Source organism: Pangasianodon hypophthalmus, chromosome 1, assembly GCF_027358585.1.
Source record: "Pangasianodon hypophthalmus isolate fPanHyp1 chromosome 1, fPanHyp1.pri, whole genome shotgun sequence".
NCBI classification, from domain to species: Eukaryota; Metazoa; Chordata; class Actinopteri; order Siluriformes; family Pangasiidae; genus Pangasianodon; species Pangasianodon hypophthalmus.
In genome coordinates this window covers 32,677,680-32,701,315 of record NC_069710.1, presented here as the reverse complement: position 1 = coordinate 32,701,315, position 23,636 = coordinate 32,677,680, and the positions used below count along the sequence as shown (strand labels likewise).

At 40.8% G+C, this 23,636-nt stretch overlaps 1 protein-coding gene across 6 annotated transcripts in view; it reads right to left on the bottom strand.

Moving 5' to 3' along the window:
* Positions 1-23,297, bottom strand: part of col11a1a (collagen, type XI, alpha 1a) — a 112,389-nt gene extending 89,092 nt beyond the window's left edge. For all 6 annotated transcript variants that reach the window (XM_034302902.2, XM_034302889.2, XM_034302894.2 and 3 more), the window contains exons 1-4: positions 22,627-23,297; positions 15,481-15,645; positions 13,906-14,119; positions 10,040-10,202 (exon numbers count right to left, since the gene is read on the bottom strand). In XM_034302902.2, coding sequence (XP_034158793.1) covers positions 10,040-10,202; positions 13,906-14,119; positions 15,481-15,645; positions 22,627-22,756 — 672 coding nt within the window. In that variant the 5' untranslated portion in view covers positions 22,757-23,297. The remainder of the gene's footprint in view (positions 1-10,039; positions 10,203-13,905; positions 14,120-15,480; positions 15,646-22,626) is intronic.
* Positions 23,298-23,636: the final 339 nt, after the last annotated feature.

The following is a 23,636-nucleotide window of genomic DNA, read 5'->3' as shown; positions in this document are numbered from 1 at the left end:
TCCAAAAATGACAAGTATGCCAGTGTGAAAAAAAAGAAAGTTACAGTAAGAAGTACGCGAATGTCTGTGATGGAAATTTGATTCTTGAAAATGCAGTACAAGAGAGAGAAGTCTTCAGAATTGTTCAAAGGAGGGTCTGCTAGGAGACTGATGACCGGTGGGCATGTCTGTGGGGGAGACAAGGGGGCGTGTCTCTTAGTGAGACCACTGGATGTGTCTGTGGGCATGTGAATTGTGCTATACTCATTTCTATGAGTAGGACAAGTGGGCGTGTCTCTGAGTGAGACAGGTGAGTATGTATCTGAGAGACACAGTTGGGAGTGTCTATGAGTAGGACAGGTGAATTTGTCTGTAAATGAGACAGGTGGGTGTGTCTATAAGAAGGACAGATGAATGTCTTTCTGAGTGAGATAGGTGGGCGTGTCTATGAGTAGGACAGGTGGGTATGACTATGAATGAGATAGGCGGGCGTGTCTATGAGTGCCACAGGTGGGTATGACTATGAATGAGATAGGTGGGCGTGTCTATGAGTAGGACAGGTGGGTATGACTATGAATGAGATAGGTGGGCGTGTCTATGAGTGACACAGGTGGGTATGTCTATGAATGAGATAGGTGGGCGTGTCTATGAGTGAGACAGGTGGGTATGACTATGAATGAGATAGGTGGGCGTGTCTCTGAGTAAGACAGGTGGGTATGACTATGAATGAGATAGGTGGGCGTGTCTATGAGTGACACAGGTGGGTATGTCTATGAATGAGATAGGTGGGCGTGTCTATGAGTGACACAGGTGGGTATGACTATGAATGAGATAGGTGGGCGTGTCTATGAGTGACACAGGTGGGTATGACTATGAATGAGATAGGTGGGCGTGTCTATGAGTGCCACAGGTGGGTATGACTATGAATGAGATAGGTGGGCGTGTCTATGAGTAGGACAGGTGGGTATGACTATGAATGAGATAGGCGGGCGTGTCTATGAGTGCCACAGGTGGGTATGACTATGAATGAGATAGGTGGGCGTGTCTATGAGTGACACAGGTGGGTATGACTATGAATGAGATAGGTGGGCGTGTCTATGAGTGAGACAGGTGGGTATGACTATGAATGAGATAGGTGGGCGTGTCTCTGAGTGACACAGGTGGGTATGACTATGAATGAGATAGGTGGGCGTGTCTATGAGTGAGACAGGTGGGTATGACTATGAATGAGATAGGTGGGCGTGTCTATGAGTGACACAGGTGGGTATGACTATGAATGAGATAGGTGGGCGTGTCTATGAGTGAGACAGGTGGGTATGACTATGAATGAGATAGGTGGGCGTGTCTATGAGTGACACAGGTGGGTATGACTATGAATGAGATAGGTGGGCGTGTCTCTGAGTGAGACAGGTGGGCTTGTCTATAAGAAGGACAGGTGAACGTGTCTCTGAGCGAGACAGGGGGGCGTGTCTTTGAGTGAGACTGGTGGGTGTGTCTCTGAGGTTAGATGATGTTAGCTGTCTAACCATGATGTCATAATCTAATTTATTAATTTAGATGTTTATAGAATAGAAATATTTAAGAAATAATTTAAAATCCTGTCTACTAGCTAGCGGTATGAACATTTAAAAGGCAGGTTTCTTTAAGAGCAGTTTTTAAGAGCGTTTTTTAAAAGCAGACTAATGGAAATTTTTGTGAGCCTTTACGTTGGAGACATTGAGGTGAAAGAGACAAGGACCAGACGAAAAACATGCTAAAAGCCTCTTGTTTTCCTGAACATCTGGGCCTAGTTTATAGAGGCTCCTCAGAGAAGATATGGCTAATCGTTAGCGTGTATCCCAGGCTTTAGTATCTAAAGCTGTAGCGAGATCCAGGTCAAAGGTCATGTGGAGAACAGAGCACATTTCAAGGTCACGTCCTTGAGGGAATACCTATTTGAACTGTTCCTGAAGTGGAAGCTTCTGGAGATGAACAGCTGCTGAATTCTTGTAATAAATCTTTAATGTACATTCTAGTAAAACAGAAGTCAGTTTAAACTGGCTAGTTCACTGATTAGCCTTGCTAGCATTAGTCTGATTTATCAATTAGCCATGTTAACATTAGATTCATTCATTAGCAACTTTAGGATTAGCGTGGTTAGCTTTCATCTGATTAGCAATGCTAAAATCGCTGTGACTATTATTAGCAATGTTACCCTGAGTTTAATAGTAAGATTAGCATTATTAGCATTAATTTGGTTCATGAATTAGCAATATTAGCTCTAGACTCTTTAAAGTCTCTATGAAATGGCTTCTTAGCAATAATCTGATTCCTTATGTTGACAGATTACTTTCTGTAACAGGAAGTCAGTGTGATTTTTTTTTTAAAGATCACAAAGATTTGCACAAATATGAATCATTAAAAACATTTTAGCATTTTCCCACAGGTGAATTGTAAGTTTTATCAGATAAACCCTCATATTTCTGTTCATAAATCTCTTTACACCTTTTTAAAACCTTTATAAAAAGTATAAAAAACAACATTTTTGCAGTGCTAGCTTTAGTGTGCATCACTGATTAGCCACTAGATTAACTCAGTAATTTAGCAATGTTACCATCAGTTTGTTCATAAATTAGCAATGTAAAGTTTTTTGTGATTTTTTTATATAGTAAACATGAACAGGATGTATGTTAGGAGAAAGTGTGGAGGAGTGTGTCCTTACTAGTTATAAATACAGAAAGAACAACTAGCGCTGTAGTGTTTCATTCTATCAGATTCACTTGTTTTCTTTTATTTATTCACACAACGTTAAAACTCTGTAATTACTGAGCTCTCTGTCAGAACAACTGCCTCGAGGCATCAGTCTCTTTCAAAAGGAGCGGTGACGTTTGATATGCCCCTGCCCCGGGCCACACAGAGTCCACTGTCCCTGCTACACACACACTTTACACACACACTACACCACTATATCGTGGCTATACAGTGAATAAAACAACCATCATGCTATTTAAAGAACCTGGAATATTAGCACCATTTTCTGCAGCGCTTCAGTTCATCAAAGGATCTTTGTACGCTGAGAAGAAACAGATCATTCTGCTTGCTATCCAGTGCATCAGTTTTTATTTTATTAAAGAGATTATTTAGATTCTTTCATTTCTGGCAGGTCAAACCACAGCCAATCAGAGCGTCTAGTTTCGGATGTTCCAAAACCACAGGCGTATTTTTAATTACCAGTGAATCAGACGAACAGGATGAACTCTGTCTGGTTGCATGGATGATGATGATGATGATGTCATCAAGTTTGATTTTGGTCTGAAATTTAATCTGGACACTTTAGTTCTTTTTTTTGTGAGCTTTTAGACAAAGGTGCAGAGAGCTACAAGTCCAGACTCGGCCTGCATCCAAGACCCCGCTCGCGATCTTTAACGAAAGGGAGTGGTGAAATTTATAGGAAAGAGGGAGGAGAGGAGACGGAGAGGGGGGAGAGCATTGTAAAAACCGTCAGAGTGGTTAAGGTTGGCGGGAAAGGACACATTACTTGAAATAACTTTTGAACTCAAAACATAACATAACATAACACTCCTTCCAGACGTGGAGCGCTAATCTTTATTTAATACTGTTTAGTTACTTTTAAAATAGATTACAGTGCAGCGTTAAGTCATTATACAACTCAGCATAATGTTTCGAGCGAGAATAAAGCCGCGAGCCAGACTCAAATAATGAGCCTCGTTTATCAAACTGGCTACGAATAAATTTATTCATAAATCGTTCGCAGGAGCATTTACACAAGAAACACGTGGTGTTCATGAAACTTCTGTTAGCTCGTAAATAAAAACATTCAGATCATTCAGATGTTTGTGTAAATTAACGCATAAGGAAACTCACTAATGTGAACCACGATTGATCGGCTTCAAATCGGATAACTGCGATGTTATATACACCAATATGTGCTGAGAATTGGTTATGCGACATTACTGCGATTATTTGGTGTCATTTTACAATCCATTGAAGAGAAGTGATCCTGTACAGGCACTTTTTTAGGGGTTGGGCATCTTGTGCACCAGAATGAATTCATGTGGAAGGCACCAAAAGGACAATTTGTCATTTAAGAAGATTATTTGGGATAAACTGATAAACTAGCATCATGTCCTTCTCAGAGATCACAATCAGTATAGTTTAAAAAACAACACAGAGAACAGAACTGCAATGTTTCAGGAATGTTTTAGAAATATAGCATCAGATTTAACAGTTAGAGAACTCTGTAAATAGTTTAGTGCTGCCATGTCTTACTGATCTCCTGAAACAGTATAACCCATCTCGAGCACTTTGTTCAGCTGGGGCATGGCTTATATTTCCCCTAAACTATTATGATATTCGAAACACAGCTTCTATAAAACTTTTCATATTAAATATTAAAGATTAAAAACCTGTTTAAACTGACTTATTAATCATTCTTGTAATTAAACATATTATTTGTGCCTGTGATAAATCTGTCGAATTTTTTCACTCAATGCCTATAGACCGTAATTAACAATTATCAATGTAATTATTTATTAACTGTTGTATTACCATCTTTTGGCATTTATCATGACTGGGATTCCTTGTTTTGCTTTGAATTTAATGATTTATACTAATTAGTATCATTATTGTTTAATTCTTTGTCTAATTTTTTCATCTTTAACATAAAAAGCACTTTGTAAGATGAAATTATAACTCTTCTTATTAAATTCATTCGTTGTTTAGCGATGTTAGAATTACAGAAGGGAGCCGTGATAAGCTTCTCTTCCTGTGTGTGTTTCTGAACTCAGTGTAATCCTTCCTGAACTCGTGACCCTCCGGTTTCTGCAGGAGGAGAAGGCACTGAGCTGGAGCAGGCTAAGCTAAGGGCATGGCACCGGAGCTGTGTGTGTGTGTGTGTGTGTGTAAGGGGTAATGGTGGATAAAATCAGTGCGTCTGACAGGCAGTGTGAGTCTCAGATGAATAGCTGGGTCTCATGGCTCTGACTGCACAGAGACAGGTATATGGAAGTTCGATGAAAGCCCATCATTCATCCTCTCTGGCTTTGAGGTACTCGGTATATAATGCTCAAATTATAATCTATTTCGATCGCCGGTTCTTTTTTTGGGAGGCCAAGGGTGGAGAGGTGCAGGAAAAATATAGCACACTGCATACTTCAACCAGGGGCAAAAGGCCTACGTGTCGGATGTGAGAAAACATTCAGGAGTATTTGGATTTAGAGGAGGGGCGAAAATGCTTCAGAACGCTGACCAGGTATTTCCTCCATATTTCCCAGCATGCACTTCAGAGGCGCTGGAGAAGAAAGGACAGACAGTGAGCCTGTTCTCTGGCGCTGAACAGAGAGCGCTGTGTTTCCTAGACCTCGACTGACACCCAATCTACCTCAGGACTCCAAATATGTGTTGGTTTAAGAGGCAAGTAAAAGAAAAAATCAGTGAATCTATTAGAGGCGACACTTTAATGGGGCGGTTTTTCGTGGCACATTCGTCTCTCAGCAAGGCTGTACTTGTTGAGATCTCATTCAGCTTGCACAATTATTTTATTAAAAAAGGCACAAATTCTTTAGCAGGCTTATCATTAATTACATTGATGGATTTGCTGAAGGTGAAACTATTTAAGACCATTTAAATTTCAGCTTATTTCTAGAAAAACCTGACAGAACGTAATACTGTAAGAACATTATCAACATGATAAAACAAAAAAAAAATCCACTATTGTGTGTTAAGTGTGTACCATCATCACACTGTTTGTGCTGTTAGGATGTGTATGTTATTTAATGAAAAAAAAAAAGCAACGCAAACGTGTAAATTTCGCAGGAATTACATCAATGGAATTACTGAGGGCAAATTCCATCAACAATTTCGACAAGTCAAAATTCAAAACTGTTGACAAAAAGACAATAAAAATTTTTATAACATTGCTGTGAACATGATAAATAAGCTATATATTTGTGTTACGTTTGAATTATTAACACAGTTTGTGTTTGTGCAAATAGAAATTAAATTTTATATTTTCTGACCTGTAACATCAACCAGCTCCACTAAACACTGTGAACATGCTGCGTTTGTGCTGAACGACAAATAAAACCTCACAAATATTTTATTTTATTTTATTGGCTGAAAAAAACACAGCACTACTGCAGCGGATTAATCAGGAAGCTGGCAGCCATGCTCAGTGACATGAAACTCACTTTCTCAAAAAATGTTTTTAACAGCACAAACATAGCAGGAATGTTTAGAAAAACTTTTATTTATTGTCTGATCAACAATTAGTGAGGTAATTTTTCAAATATTTTATGTTTCCCGTGTAACGACATAGCTGTATGAAAAGCAATATTTTGCTTCGATTTAGCAACTCTGCACATTTTCGAATTTTTGTTGAACTTTATACCACTTTAATTTTAAATTAATAAATTTAACCCTTAAAGTCAGATTTATCAACGTTGGTGCTCTGAACAAATTACCAAATATACAGTTGACAAAATAAGGAGGAATATGAATCACATAAGTAATGAGAATATTTTATTTTATTTTATTACTTGGTTCCTGACGTTAATAAAAGCTTTGGAAAGTTGTACGTTACCCTGAGTAGTAGAAGGAGAAGTTGTTTTGGATATAAATCCTGATTTTGTATGAAATGTTGAAAGGCCACCAATGCATTTAAAGATTAAGGTTAAGACTAAAGAGTGACTGTAAATACGACCGAAACACTGAAGAGGCAAGAATGTACCACACGGCCGCATATTTCCCTAAGGAACGAAGCTACATTATAAAAAAAGATGACATTTTTTTGGGGAACCACTCCTTCCTTTGGCATGCAGATCAAGCACACATCCCACCAGGCTCTGGGATCCCACTGACAAGATCTGTCAGTAATTTCAGGAGCAGAACTGCCGCCTGTGTAAAACAGCATGAATTCGAGTTTTGTCTCAGGCTACATTCGCCAAGAAAACAAGAGCGAAACCCAAAACACACCACCAAAAACAAGGACAAACGAATAGCTGGTTAGAGAAATCAAGACTCCGTCAAAAGGCAGCCATTGAACCTCCATCACCACCCCCCCTTCACCACCCCCATCACTTTAAACAAACTTTTCACTTCATGGACAAACGCTGACCCCCGGGTCTGAGTGACCATTCTCCTCACACAAGCGCAACACTTTTCAAACCCATGTGACAAGCAGCCATTGTGTACCGTCATTTAAATGAAACTGGTGTTGACCCCCTGACACTCTGCTGTGTCACATTCAGGAGAACTGTAAAGAAATCTTAGCTGGCTAATCATGCTAGCAATAACACAGACCTAGCGTTTTTAAGTATTGCTTAAAAAAAAACACTGGTTAGAGGATTTGCCAACACTTCCACCATGTGAAGTACAAAGACTGTAGCAACAGCTTTCGCCCTTAAACGCTACGTACAAACTATACTTTAGCAAAGAACCATCGTAAATGAAAATTCACGTGATTGCTATTAATTAAAGCCAAGTGCCTTTGAAGTTTTTCTTTCTTTCCCCCCCACCAACACCACTGTAATCACAAGTGAGTGTAGACATCAGACTGGGTTTTTTTTTCCTTCCTTAAAAGCACCACAGATGTTTTCTGGAAAGAGCGCTAATTGAGAATTGTCCCAGTGATCCTAGCCTACACACACACACACACAAATACACACCAAATTCCTAGAAGCAGTGAACAAGAGGTGAATTGGCTTCAACATTTTCATCTTTTATAGAGGCCATAATTTAAGCTAAAAACAGGCTACAGTAAGTAATGTTTATCGAATAGCACAGCGAAACACCAGAATTTATCCAATTTAAGTTTTAGCGGCTTAGAGAGTTTGTGTTATTTTTTTTCAACGTTTAAAACACCTGCAGTCCATATGGCAATCCATTTCTACACAAAATATTCTCACAAAGCTTTAATAAATCTGTCAGAAAGTCAAAACCAAAGCTTTCACCTCCAACCCAAAAAAAACCCAGGATTTTATATAGTGCTCTCAGTAAATCCCTCCATATTTTATTCTAAATCTAACAGCAATTTTCTTAATTTTATGCAAAAGTAGTCATAGTTTGGTAAAATGATTAACTCAAATGATTGGCTACTGTGAATTCCATGGATCAGTCCTACCATTTAATGCTTCTTCAGTTGTTTTTCTGGGAGAACCTTCAAGTAAAACCAGTGTTTGGAAGCTAAGAACCCTTGAAGAGTGAACAGTGAGGGTTGTCAGATGTTCCTCTAAATCTGTGCTTTCAGAACTTTAGTTCCTTAATTTAGTTCCTATTTAATAGTCAAAGAAGGAATTATAATAATTTAATTCCTGAATTGAACTGAAATATTAATGCTAAAAACAGTTTGAGTACTACCATATTTCATTAAAACTTAACACTTAACACTTTAACGGTTGCTTGTCCTGAGTTGGTAGTGTTCAAGGGTTCATCTCAAATCTCCTGATCCCTGAACATGAATCCCAAAAAGGCTCAGAATACCACTGTGTTCCTGCTTTATTTGGGTTGAATCTGTCTCTGTAGTGATCTCTAAGAGGTTGAGAAAACAGAGGAAAGAACGAGGGACTGTTGCCTTGAGCGGCTTTAATTACAAGCCAAACTGAGACAATCCACCAGACCTGAGGTGTGTGTTGTGTTGTGCAAAACATATCAAACCAGTAAAGCAAATCAGTAAAGGGCATTCTTGAGACCAATATGTCAATTAATAATTCAGAGAGTGCACTGACTTGCCCATTTTGAATAAACATACCTTTGTGCATCCCTAACAATCCACTGACTAAGCAAAAATGCTTGTTTTCGCTGCAGAGTGTTGCGAGCCAACAACTATAAAGTATTATGTCATCATCCTTTAGCTGCTTCCAAACCCGGTACTGGCAACAGTCCCTCGTTCTTTCTTCTGATTCCAGGTAGTTATTTTAATTCCCCCAGATAATATCCTCCAAGCAAGTGATAAAACACATATCTAACTTTACAGCTGACAACCTAAATCACATCCTATTCTACAGAAACATACTCCATTATTACATGCTAATAAACAAGTTGTCTGGTACTTCTGAGCAGTTTCTACAGTGGTTCTTTGGTTTTTCCACCTACCATATCTCAACTACTCATGGAATTTTGACACCTTTATTGCCGTTACACATATGCACTTGGATATAGTATAAACAGCTCAAGTACCCTACCTTGGAATGAACTTGGGGTGAGAGACAGGGTAGGTTTTGCTAAAGGATCCAGCAGTAGCTCCTCTGTTCAGACTTGAACCACAACTTTCAAATCAACAGCTCAACAACTGACTCAACACTCTTGAAACCAAAGGGTTCCAAAGCACAAGATGGACAGAAAGAGCTCATCGTACATACACCCAAGTCCTAAACAGCAAATAGTTCTGGAAATGTCAGGGTGAAAAGGCCACTCATCTCTCATAATCTGTTTAAACTGCAAACGACTCCTGAACAAGAGGCATCACAACCCTCCACATCTGCCTTTCTGCCCACTTCAAGCTCTTCTCCACTCTTAAACAAATGCTAAAAAGGGTGATACCCTCAAGGTTACCTTGGGTTATAGTTTTCAATCATCTTCAGAAACTGTTTTATCCTGGTTAGGGCTGCGGGTCTGGCACCTATCCTAGGAACTCTGGTCATTACACCCTGGATGGGATGCCATGCCCACACATTTGCACATTCAGCTACACCTATCTGCAATTTAGAGTTGCTAATCCACCTACTGACATGTTTTTGGGTGGTGGCAGGAAACCGAAGAACCTGGAAGAAGCCGATGCAAGCACTGGGATAACGTGAAACTCTGCAGACAGTAATCTGAAGCATGAGGTGCCAACTCTACCCCTACACCATGTGCCACTCTTACTTTTATTTAGAGGAACATATTTTTAAAGAACCTCATTAAGGTACATAAATGAACTCATAGGATCTCTGTGGTACCTTTGAGGGTACATTTCTTGGTTAACAAGTATTCCATCACCTGAATCTAAAATGTTCTCAAAATAAATCAATACTCAGTCACCTGCTATTCAGAGTGGACTTTAGAGTAGACTTAAGGAGTTTACCTCGAAGACCTCCTCATCCAGAAGCCTACCACCAAACACAGTGATGCCTTTGGTGTCGAGGTTGGCGTGGTCGCTTCTTTTCAAGGGCTTAGTAATCTTCTTCTTGCAGTCCACAATGATGGTCACAGTCTTCTTTTCCACGCTGATGGCCACGCGATGCCACCTGTAAAACAGAAATGGAAACCATGTATGAGGACAAAGTGCTGTTTACCAGCCTCAGACCTGAACTGTATCATGCCCTTTTTTCAGTATTTCCTACTTGAACACACCTGAATCAAGTCATCAGGTTAAAAAAAAAGCTCCAAGTTCAATGAGAGCAGGGAAATTTATGCTATGTTCAGCTCCTTCATTGGAGAATTGCATGTATTGGGAATAAGGAACCCTTGAAAGTCCAATGTAGACCACTCCACGGTTATAGACACTACATACTGAAATACTGCCTCAGTATCTGTTGAAGATGGTTGTGTCCCAAACCAAACTAATATAGGGGCTATGCTTCATCTCCAGGTGGGTTACACCATTATCAATATCCTGTACTTGGATGTTTGGAGCTACCTATTACAGTGCATTGAGGGATTCCTGGAGACTATATGACTAAAGCGCACTGACTGTTGCTTATTTTTTCTGGTTTGTTTGTTTAAATAAAATAAAATGTTTCAATAAATTCCATGTTTAAGTACACTTAGAGATTCCCTGGATGTACTCACCCTGAGAACCATATACTCACTCTGAGAACCATGGCCCCAAACGTGCTTTATGCTTTCAAACCATGACTACAAATTAAATCCACAAACTGTGCACTATGTAGGCTATTGGATGTTACTCCAGGACCAAGATGGGGAGTACAGGTCATAGGACAGCGAGCTAACGAAGGGCACGCGTGAGTCCTCCAGCTCTTACATCTTAACTACTCCACATTCCAGGCCTGAACACATTCCACCTTCAACACAGATTAGACTCATTAAACTCCAAACCAAATGGTTAGTCGGCATGACAGACAGCATGAACATTGTGGAAAGTGCATTGGGGAGGACAGCCAAGGAAGTGAGCAGTCAAAACATGGATTATTGGGATAAAATAATAAATCTTGATAAAATCTTACAAGCATACCAGAATTTCCAATCCAAGTCCTGAAGAATTCAGACAAATGTGTATTTTCTCAGCTCATTACCTGGTTTTAGATTGCAAAAACTACCTAACACATCCTTTTCCTAAGATCACACTGTCTAAACTGTGACAAAACCATGGCAAGGAAACACAAAGATTCTTAATCTAACTGGATTAGGGTTAAATAAAATGGTTAATCAATCACGAATAAGCCTCTTAAACAAGAACATAACTCTGTAAATGATACTTCATGATAATAATAAAGGCAAACACTTCAGTGAGCAGATGTAGAGTAACACAGAGACATTAATGGACCAAACATTATGATGTTTCTCACTACTTCCATTTGCTTACATTACCACACTGTAAAAACTTTACATTTCCTCTTAGCAGTGTCTACTGAGTCACTGGTTTAAATTCTGGATGACAATTACATGCTTATAGAACTGTTTTTTTCTTCTTGTTCCACCATAGGATCATTGTTTCCTTAAAGATGACACACCTTTCCTAGTAGTTTCACTGTAGTTACTAAATAAAGTGCTTTCAATAGTCGGTTCATCCTATATTTAGCCCATATAGACATAGAAACATTAAAAAAAAACAAACGCAGCTAAATGAAAAGTGTACATGCTAGTTTAGTCTTTTTCACTATCCTGACATGCTGCACTAGCACAGGAGTTCAGCAATACCTCCGGTAGTTCTTCGACAGCATTGAGTGAGCCTGACTCATTGGAACAACAGAAGTCAAGAAAATAGACATGAAAATATGACAAAACTGAACATGGATTTTCAAGCATGATCATAAATAACAAGGAGAAAATGAAATCCCAAGGCTTGTGGAGGAGAAAGTGACCTTGGAGAGGAGGAAGTAACCTAGACAGGGTTTTATTTATTTATTTATTAATTTGTTTGTTTGTTCGTTTGTTTGTTTATTAATAAAGGCATCTTATTCATTACCATTACCAAAAGATACACTTGTTAACTAAGATTCCGTACTGAAGGAGAACTTCTATCAGCTATCTTCCCTAACCCTAACCCCTCCCACTTGTTGGTTTCCGGTCTGCAGAGACACATAGATGCCTCCTCCCCTGTTCTGTCATTGGCTGATTACCTTACTGTGTCCACCTGTTACATGGTAGCGCCCTGATTAGTTTGTTTACATATACTCTGCTGTTTCTTTGTCTCTTCACGAAACCTTATTGTGCATTTGTGCAGTGAAATATTATCCTAGTTTAAAGTCCCCTACTACAAACTTTGATTACAATTCTCTGACTGCCCATAATCAACACCACATTGAGTTTAAGTACTTGTGTCCTGCCTTCACTAACTGCATGTTAGAGCCATACTTCTTTCCAAATTGACAATAACATTACACAACCTGGCAGGTAGCAGACCATCTGGCTAGCTAACCAGACAGCTGTGCTAGTCAGCTATCTCTTACAATAGCTAATTATGTTTAAAAGATTAGTTCTATCAGATCATTCTGGCTGACATAAAGAGGGAAAACAAAGTCAGTCATAGACTGATATGCTAGCGGCTTTACCGCAGTCATCCATTAGGAGCTATCTGACACCACTTTTGCCGCTTCAGCTATTGTCTTGCCTGGTCAAACTACATAAAAGCAACATAATTAGCGGCAAAGCCTGTTTATGCTTTAGAACAAAATTAATGAGCTCCAGATTTCAGGACAGCCTGTGTGTTTGGTCATGTCCTGCTGCTCGGAAATGCTGCAGTTCTGTCTAACCAGAGCGAGGAATTTGGAATATGAAGCTTTATTGGATGAGATAATCACAGAGGTTGAAAGGTCATGTTGAACACTCCCCATCTGCCACCCTGTCATTCTTCCTTTTCTCTGCAGTAACACTGCACAGGCAGGGGTTTCTGGTTATGGGCAGATCACTCACAGAGTCTTGGCTGGTCTCTTTTAATCTAAAGAGCTTCTCTTGCACAGATATAGAAACTAGAAAGAGCTGTGAATGTCCAGACATCAGAGAGCTACCCATAATACCAGCGTAACATCTTCTGGGAAACTACAGATCTGAGTTTGCTGTGAGCGTGCTAAGCATTTATCATATGCATTGTGGTTATTCAAAGGAGGCTGCAAAAATGCAACCAGTGATTTCTGATTACAACTTTAGAAAGCCAGAAATAGGAAAGGCAGGGCTGAGAAGTCTGTCATTACAGCAGTATGGAAAGAACCACAAAGACGCAGTTAAGCTAACACTGCATATGCTCAGAGCATCATAAGATATAGTTGGAAAAAGCTGGTACATACACAGCTAAATGGTGTGGAAAGAGGTTTATATAACAAAGATAAATTAATACTGCCTTTGGAACACGCATCATAATACTGCTAAGCTAATATCATCTTTGAGAAGAGCCTTAGAAGCACGGCTAAACACTACCTATCAACAGAGAGTCGTAAGTCACAGCTAAGCTAACATTGCCTGTGGAAATAGCATCGTAAAAAAACAGCTAAACTAACATTGACTGTATGGTTAGAGTTTATAAGGCACAGCTGAGCCTTATTAGCACAGCAAAGCTAATTCTTATCCTATCAATATAGCCGTATAAGTCACAGCTAAACTAACACTGGCTATGAAAGAGCCTCGAAATTACAGCTAAACTACAGAAACACACTCTACAGAAAGAGACACAGCTAAGCTAGCACTGCACAAGGATAAAGCTTTATATGACACATCTACACCAAAAGTCTCCTAAGATACAGCGACGTCAATGACAGCAATGTTTGCACTTACTTTCCGTCAGCCAGGTTGAGAGTGCGGAACAGAGGGTAGTCCTCGGGTGCAGGTTTGCCCGTCTGGTCCTCGTAAAGGAAGACAGGAGAACGTCCGACCTCCACACCGAGCTGCTGGACACCTCGCTCATTGTAGATGGACAGCAGGAAGGACTGGAGACCAGCTTTGGGTTTGAGGGTGGTCAAGATGGAGAAGTCTTCAGGGAACACTCCAGCTGAAAGAATTGAAGAGGACATTATTGTGACAGAAAACACCAAGACGTCTGAGTAGCACAGTGATTCATTTAACCACTACTACACTGCTTTCGCCTTGAAATATTAAGTCGAGTGTATTAGTGCAGATAAATCGCCAAATGGTGCTGGATTCCGAAAGAGTAAGAAAGCCACTGGGCAATAAAACACCTCACTGTAACTATCTAAAAACTTCCTAAAAATTAATTCATTCATTCATTTTCATGACAAGGTCAGTCAGTTCCAGCTCCTCCTGGAGGATCCCGTGCCTTTCTATAATTAATCAGAAAGACAGTCCTCTTTTCCACTAAACACGAAATTTCTCGGCACTGCAACAGCAGCATGCTAACAAAGAAGCAACAAACTAAACAAAACCCAGATGCTCAACATGCAGAAACATCACATTCGTTTACTTACAGTAGCAGAGCAAGAACATCTGTGATAATATTCACAAAACAGCTGTCAGCACATCTGGATTTCCTCTAATCAGCTTTGCAAATTGAGTTTTTAAATCAAACATGGTGCAACTCAAAAGCTGGATGTGACATATCTGAGGACACTTTGGTACTTGTAAAAAAAACACTATCTATTACCCTTTACTTCTATGAGAGCAATTCACCTGACGAACAACACACACTAACGCATGGCAGTACATGAACATTACACTCTGAAGTCTTTTTAAAAAGTTCACCAGGGCTCAATCTTGACAGAACATATTCTACCGTTTGCCAATGTGGCTGAAATGCGGTGGAGCGTCAGTGCTTGAACCTCTAACATTCCGGGTCATGGAGGAGAAAAATCTGTTTCTGCCCACAAAAGCCTACAATAAACTAAAATTGCATACTGGCATGATTTCTGGCAGATACCGATATGACCTTGAATATGACCTTCATCATAATCCAGACTAGCTGAAGATTAAAAGGTCTGATCCTCCAAGTTCTCCTGAAAAAAAATCAGGAAAACGTAGGCTACAGCATAACCAGAATGTGACTTTCTTGCACGAAGCTTGGAAACCTGCAGCAATGACCGCATATATTTCATTTATAATCAATTATTTAAATTTTGGGAAATATACCAAGTTTCAAAAAGTAAACTCGTTTTTTAAAAAGGGTCCATTGTAATCCGATGAAGAACTAGCTGAATTTTAGAGCTACACCTTCTAGATCTAAAAAATAATCAGTCAAATAGTTCAACCACAACACCTTCTTACTCATAGCTCCATCACAAAAAACTAAAAAAGCAAGCTGCAGTCATCAAGCATGTCTCAGCTGAGAGATCTCATTCGGATTAAAGTGGATATTGTGTATACTGCCCCTTTAATTAAAAGTGTGTGATGGATGTTTACCTGGGAAGAGCTGACTGGTGGGAGCGCTGATCTGAGCCCCCTTTCCCACTCTGTAGGCCGTGTCAGGCTGGGACGATTTCCGGTTCACACAGAATCCCGAACCCTTCTCCACTCCTTCGGGGGTATTGGGGAACTCTAACACTTTCAGCACATCCACAGTTTCAACTGTGAAAAGACAGACAGAAAGAAGAAAAGTGGTTTATCACCAAGCTGTCATCACAACAAAGCTGTGAGGATGATGTAAAATAACCTGACATGAAAGTATGAGCAGAGAAACTCAACCACCAACAACATCACACTTTAGATTCCAATCTTCTAAAAGGCATGGGATCGTAGGTTTGAGAAATATGATTGTAGCTCAGTGAAGGTCTTCGGTTAGTGACTGAGAGGTTGTGATCCTTGAGAGAGACTGTTGCGACCCTGAGCAAAATGTTTTTAAAGGGTCATGTGGGTAAAAATCAAACATTTATCCATCAATCTGTTGGTTGCCTATTTACCTCTATTTTCTCTGATATCTCTAAAGTGCATAATCATGAAGGGGTTTGAGTATTTCAAATGAAATGCCCTTGTGATGACACATTTTGGGGGTGAGGGTACATTTTTAACACACAACCAAACTTTGTGGAGGGTCTGTTCGATTCTCTTTTCTCTAGTTCATACAATATGATATGAGATGATATGATACGACACAATATAATACAATACAAATCATCTGATATCTTTGTACACTTTTCTGGCTACAACCTTCAGAATGTTGAAAGTTGCAATCAGACTGGCTCTTGAAACTTCTGTGCATCTGTTGCCAAGCAAAAAAACTTTTGAAAATAGTGACACAATGAACGCAATTTCTCAAGGATCTTTGCACAATCTGAAAGAGTGATAGTGCACTCAAGAGTAGAAATACGTTCACTTTAAAATGAACCGGGAGACTGGTGTAATCTGCTAAAGTGAACGTCATGAAGAAAGTGTGGCCTCATTCCACTTCGCTTGGGTAAAAGACTTCAAATGTGTGCACTGTGTCATGTGACAGGAAACATCTGTATCAAAGCCAGACAGGCATCATGACCACAGCTGGACAGAAATCTGAAATGAACTGATCTGGTGAATGTCCATTATAATTCTGCAATATCCTTAACATCTGTGCTATAATACAGATAAGAGCCGAGTTCCCCAGAAGCTCACTGGACACAAAGATTATCATTTAATGGTGCATCATATTAGACACTCGATCTACCAGCTGAAATGATCCTAACTTTACAATGCTTTGCTAAACTGGGTTCAGATCTACTGTATATATCTTTACCTGATCTTCAGTAAAGTGCCAAAGCTGTGGAATCTGAACGTTCACACTAGCTCAGCTTTAGGCATTCTCGGTTCATCCTCTCTCTCTCTCTCTCTCTCTCTCACTTCCTTTCTCTCTGATTTGATAAAAAAATCTTAATTTCCTTTTCCATTGCTGTGGGCTGATATTCCTGCAAATAAAAACTCTATCACAAAATCTCTTCTTACTGCACTGATATCTCTACAGCTAACAGACTTCATGTGCTGAATCTCACAGTACGGGTGAACATCTACAGTCCGGTTGGTTGGTACAAGTGATTCTCTCAGTCTGATGGAAGAAGATGCCCATGAGGAAGAAGAAAGACATGATTCTCCTTGACACTTTGAGTTAAGGCCTCTGCATACTTCATGGGTCTCAGTAGAAATGAGGCATGGCCTCTGTGTCTGTCAGTCTCAGTGAAGGAGAAGGAGGTGTGGCCTCTGTACCTGTCAGTCTCATTGAAGAAGGAGGCATGGCCTCTGTACCTGTCAGTCTCACTGAAGGAGGAGGTGTGGCCTCTGTACCTGTCAGTCTTAATGAAGTAGGTGTGGCCTCTGTACCTGTCAGTCTCAGCGAAGGAGAAGGAGGTGTGGCCTCTGTCTGTCAGTCTCAGTGAAGGAGGCGTGGCCTCTGTACCTGTGAGTTTCAGTGAAAGAGGTGTGGCCTCTGTGTCTGTCAGACACAGAGTAGCATAGTAGGGCGTGTGGCCTTCTACTGCTCGAAGCTAACACTTTTTTCTATTAAAATCAAACTATATGTTAGCTCAAAACTGGATTTTACTTCATTTCATTGCTAATTTAAATCTATCCTTCATGGATCGGATGTTAGGATGTGTATCATATTATCTCAGAGAGAGATACACACCCCAAAATTCTGCTACTCAATCCTACAGAATCTTTATCAGTACACTCACAGTGAAGCTCTGGGGCTTTTTAACCTCGAAGGTCTCAGCTCAGGAAAACACTGTCCTTTTCTAATCTGAGCTGAGAGCCAGGTTAAAGGCCAGAGGCTATTAAAAGCCTGGAAACACCACTAAGACCTTTCACCTCCATCCTCCATTCATCAGACCCAAAAAAGACAAGTCAGTGTGGAGTGAGTGATCACACTCAGCCTCTCTGCATCTCCAGCAGCCAGACATGCAGCCATATAAACTCTAACAAACACCATGCAGCATAAAGGAGCCTTGAGGAACATCAGCAGGAGCAGAGACGAGGTTTCCACCTCACACACTCGGCCTTTGTGTGTGTGATTCACAGTCCCCATAGACTGAGCTATAAGGTTCTCTGTCATACTCTCTCAAGGACTACATTATTATAACAAATACACCTCACCCACACAAACACACACAATTTAGACAATTCAGCCTAGTTCCAACACTACAAGGCTGTACCATTATATACCATACCAGGGGTGGGAAATATCGTATAGCGATACCTGATATTTTAAAGACACACACTATGGTCCATGATATTTATCTTTGCTAACAAGATGCAAACAAAGTGTTGAGAAATTCTGTGAACTTTGGTCCATTAGACAAAGAAAACAACAACTAAACATTTTGGTTATTATCTTCTAAAATGTGTTAATCCAGTTCCTTTATTTTCACTCAATGTGTTGTTCGTAAATGCATCCTGATGTCACATTATGTCAGTAGCTACAGTATACTTGTTAAAATTTCAACATTTGTAAGCTATCATGATTAATAATCAATCTCAGCAAGCCATAAATTTGTTAACATAACCCACGTTGATGTTAAGTAACAACTGCAGCTCCATGTTTGTACCTTTTTTTTCTGTAAAAGTTTAGATTTTGTTGTTTGGATTTGTCTAAAACAGAGACACTAAACTCTACTTTCCCTTGTCACTTTTCTTTTCCCTTTAATCTGTATCTTTCACACGGAAATGTGAATACAGTGTACTTTTAAAAATGATTTATGGTACATTGGTTTTAAAGGAATACTACATGCACCTTTCTAGGTGAAAGATACACCCTAAAGGTACTAAATGTGTACGCTTGAGAGTACCATTACAGTGACAAGGACAATTTACTGCCCTTCTTTTCTGAGAGTGTGTCACGAAGCTGCAAAATTCATTCTGCTGCCCTAAATACACACTATTCCTAAAAATACATACATATGTATGTATATATGTATATGTTATCAGTCATTCAATAAATTAATCTTCATCACCTCTTTTAAATTCTATTAAAATACTAATCATCTCTTTTCAGTGACCAATGATTCAAAAAATGTTGCTATTTGACAGAAATAAGGTGATGTTCAATTGGTTTGCTCTCATTTCTATATTTTGTGCAATCATTTATTGCACCTAGTGGTGAAAAAAAGAACTGCAACAAGCACTAACAGGTCCACTGGGGCGGGAATCACACTGCACCATGCTCAGAGGAGGAGCAGTGGACAGGACACTTAATCACAGATTGGGCTAGTTTAAAAATACTCCATGACCACCAAGATCTTTATCTGAATTCAATCTAATAAATTTCCACAAATGTAAATTGTAAGTGCAGACAGTGTGTCTATGATGTACAGAACCATTTAAGCTATATTGTAAAGACTGGGAGAGGGAAAGAGAGATTATGGAGTGGACAGTGTCTGTACATCAGAAATGTGTGTGCTCCACTGTGACCTTGTTTCCCCACTGAGAAAAGGCTGAGAAAAAGAAGAGAAATGATTTTGTTGGTCTAGTTTCTGGTCTTTTGTGTGGTTTTTGATGTAGCTGGGCTGGAAATTTTGCTGAAACCTGGTAAACCCACCTGCTGTACCTGCTCAAAACGAAATCTCGAGTTGATTACTAGGTTACTCTAAAAATTCACTAGATAGTAGCCTTTGGCATAAGTAAAGAGTGATAGCCTCTCGATTTCATTTTGTTTGAGGCTGTGTCTGCACTAATGTCATCCTGAAACACCAGAATCTGTCTTCACAAGCCCTTATGTACTCTCAGAAAAAAAGATACTAAACTGCACTCTTCCATGTCGCTGGAGTGGTCCATCTTCTGTATGTATCTTTATACCATAAAACTAATTGAGCACCACATGCACATTCCCAGGTAGAAGATACACACTGAAGGACCTTAATGGTTCAGCCTGAGACACAAGGAATAGTAGAGTTCCATTCTTTTATTTCTGAGAGATAAAGTGTGTGTGAGTGTGTCAGTTGGAAATAAATCCAAGTTACAAGGCTTGTCTGAGATCAAACACACACACAACAATATGATTACTCTTATCATATCACACTTCCTGGGAGGTGCCAAAAAAGGAAGGGAAGGGTAAAGGAGTGAGAGAGGGATGGAGGGAGGGATCATTATTCCTACTTCAATAAATCATCTCATCAAGATTTTGATCATCATGTTAAACAGGAAATCATAAAAGCAGCACGTGTCCTAGACACACACCGCTGTCCAGCTTTGAGCTGAATGTGTAAAGGTTGTGGATTCTGCTCGATGCGTTGGAGTGGAAAGACGCAGACCTTTTCACCTGCAGCTCCCTGAGACTCCACTAATGTATTCAGTCGGAGACTCGCTCCCTCCTTCCCTCCCTCCCTGCGTCCTTCATTCCCTCACTCACCCCCTCCCTCCCTCCCTCGCTCCCTACCCCCCTCTTTGACACGCGCTTGCCGTTTAAACAAGACGGCATTTATGCCACTGAGCAAACTCTGTGAAAAAAATGAAAAAGTCCCTCTTTTTTCCCCCACCTGTGGTCTAACGCTCCCTGTTGGCTCTCCGCTCTCGCCGCTCCTTACAGACCTGAATCATTTCTGTATGACACGGATATATGAGATGCTATTAGAGGACATCAGAAAGGACAGACAGAGCTGCCAAAAGCAGCAAAGAGTTGAGGGGAGATGGGTGAAATGTGAGCATTGTTCAGAGGAATGCACACCAGAGTCGGTTCGAGCCCCGGGGGCCGAGGGAAAAACGTGTCTGTACGCAGCAAGCCTGGAGAAATACCTTCACAAGTTACACGTGAAATCAGACAGACATGAGGCTCGGGGCACTAATCGATTAAAAGTTATCAAAAAGATGTGACGATGTGATGGGCGATATCAATATTGCAATAAATTCTCATGATATGTTTATCATAATTCTTTATGAGGTGTATCATCGACTTCTCACAGTAACAGAGACGACTCTAGCGGATGAGATGATAATGTTTATTATCGCGAGCAAACATCACGTATCGTCTGATAAAGCTAAAGTTCGTCGTCTCTTCGCTTTGTTCTCGCATGTCGGACGTGTTGCCAATCCCCACTAAGGCCCGAATGTGCGCTTCTCTTTGAACTAAAATAATAGGGATGAGCGCAGAGGACCATCATCAGATAACGGCAGGGAAACGCAGGACAACACGGCCTTGTCTCAGCACACACACACACACACACTTCACAGAGAGAGGAAGGGGGAAAAAAAATCAGAGCCCAAGTTTACCCAAAGCTCCTCGAGGGTCTTGGGTGATGACTGGGTGCGTGTGGAGATATGGGTGCTGTTCCAATCAGAGCTCGTCTAAAATGATCTAATTTAATCTAATCTGATCACCAAACACACACTTCAAGGGTTCGGTTCTCTGAATCTTCTCCACGTTAGAACACACCAGAATTCCCACAGCATCCCTCAAAGTGATCCGGCTTCATTCATGTCCCAAATCCTTAATTGCTACGCTGGTGCTTTATTGAGGCGCGCCCATAATGAGCAGCCTGCGAGAGCTTCAATTACAACGCAGGATCATTTGATCTCTCATTAATATCAGACACACGGCTCTTAGAGACGCTAATTGCAGGGAACCCTGTCCAGACCCTGTTCCAGATTTAGACCTAGGATCTGAGCTCGTCTCTCTCTCTCTCTCTCTCTCTCTCTCTCTCTCTCTGCAGTCAGCTGGTGGGATTGTTGCCGGACGACATGCTGAAAAATTCTGCCCCTCAGTGCGAGACAGGGATCTGAAAGCCTCGAGGAATTTCTCCCCATGTCCACACACACCTAACGGACCACTCGCTCAAACAAAGAGCCTTTTTTTAAAAAAGTTTGGCCATGGCATAAATCTTAAAAAGTCGTCTCAAAGGATGTCTTCTGAGTGCATTCCTGCTCCCTCGCCTCACTACCATCCCAGAGGGCTGAGGTCTTTGTGCACTTGACTAAACTCAATCACCTTCTTTGAAGGAGTCCACACACACACACACACACACACCTTCATTATATATATATATATATATATATATATATATATATATATATATATATATATATATATATATACACTGTATATAAAGTTGTAAAAAGGTTCAGTATTTGAAGACAACACTTTGTTTTTTAAATAAAATTATTCATATTCACACACATCAACTATATTTTGCATCACGTGCACATTTTCTGTCTTTAGAATATGATAATGCAATATATCATGGATGATAGGTTTGAATCCAGCTGTGCAACATTCCTAACATCCCAAAGTGTTTTAAAATTTGGGATTACACACACACACACACTCCTTGCTTCTTCACAGACATGAAATTAACCTTCATTCACACTTTGGTTGGATTTAAAAAATGTGAATTTGAGCACTCTGATGAGTTCTTCTGTTTCTGCTTCTTGAGGAACCTGTAGATATTCTATGCATTGTCTAAAAATAAAAAAGGGGCTGGTTCATGCAGAAAGCCTGAAGCATTAATGATTAAGAATTAGTCCTTAGGGGATTGGTTTGAAATGAGGATAAGTGTTTAAGGTGCATGATGTTAGAACATGTGAAGGTGCTGCAGATGCGCTATAGCAGAAATCTCTCCATCTGTGTGTCTAGTTATAAAATGTTTTGGAGATGTTTACCTGCTCGGACATGTGGAGCCTGGAGCGCGAGGATGAAGGACGAGGCGATGACGATGAGGAGAGGTTTGGTCGTGATGTCCAGAAGCCACCTTTTCGTCCTCCACCTGGTGGACCACCGCTGGGTCTCCATGGTGGACGGAGAAGCGAGATGCCGGACGAACCTCGGGAAAGTGTTCGGCTTCGCAAAAACCGTTTCCAACTAAAAACACACACCACGCGCGCGCGCGCACACACACACACACACACGCACACACACACACGCACCACCACCACCACCACCACGCACACACACACACACACACTCACACACACACACAATCCCTCCAGAAAGCTCTAGAGCTCTACAGAGCCATACAGGAGCAGGCTTTTTCAGCTGTGGTTCTCCTCAATGCCGGCTCGCGCTCTTTTCCAAAAAACCTCCCGACTTCCAAGACGCTTTCCACGCGTGTGTGTGCGTGTGCGTGCGTGCGCGCGCGTGCGTCCCCGCAAACTTTTCGCCCAGCCTAAAGTTGGAGCTGACGGGATTCGGGGCTTTAATCAGGACGCACGGAGGCACATCCGATCTCTACCCCCCCTTCTTCTTCACACACACACACTCTCTGACACACACATACACACACACCGACAGGAGGGCCGGCCGAGCCCGAGAAGACCTACCATTACACGGAAAGAAATGACAAGGGAGGGAGGAAAGAAACAGCTCTGATTAACAAATCAGGGGGGGCAGGATGGAGACTCCGGGCTGGGATCCACCCCTGAGCCCCCCAACACACCGCCCACACCCGCACCTCCACCCCCACACCCACACACACACACACACACCCACACACACACCGCGCGCACGCATCCACGACTCACTCCACTGAACCGACTCCTTCAGAATAACTCCAAAACCCCAAAGCAACTTATTCATGTCACTCTACTGAACCGACTCTTTTTCAGGTCTCCATCAGTGAACAGCTGATCACTTCAACAAAACAGACTTCATGTTAAAACTGTAATGAATTTCC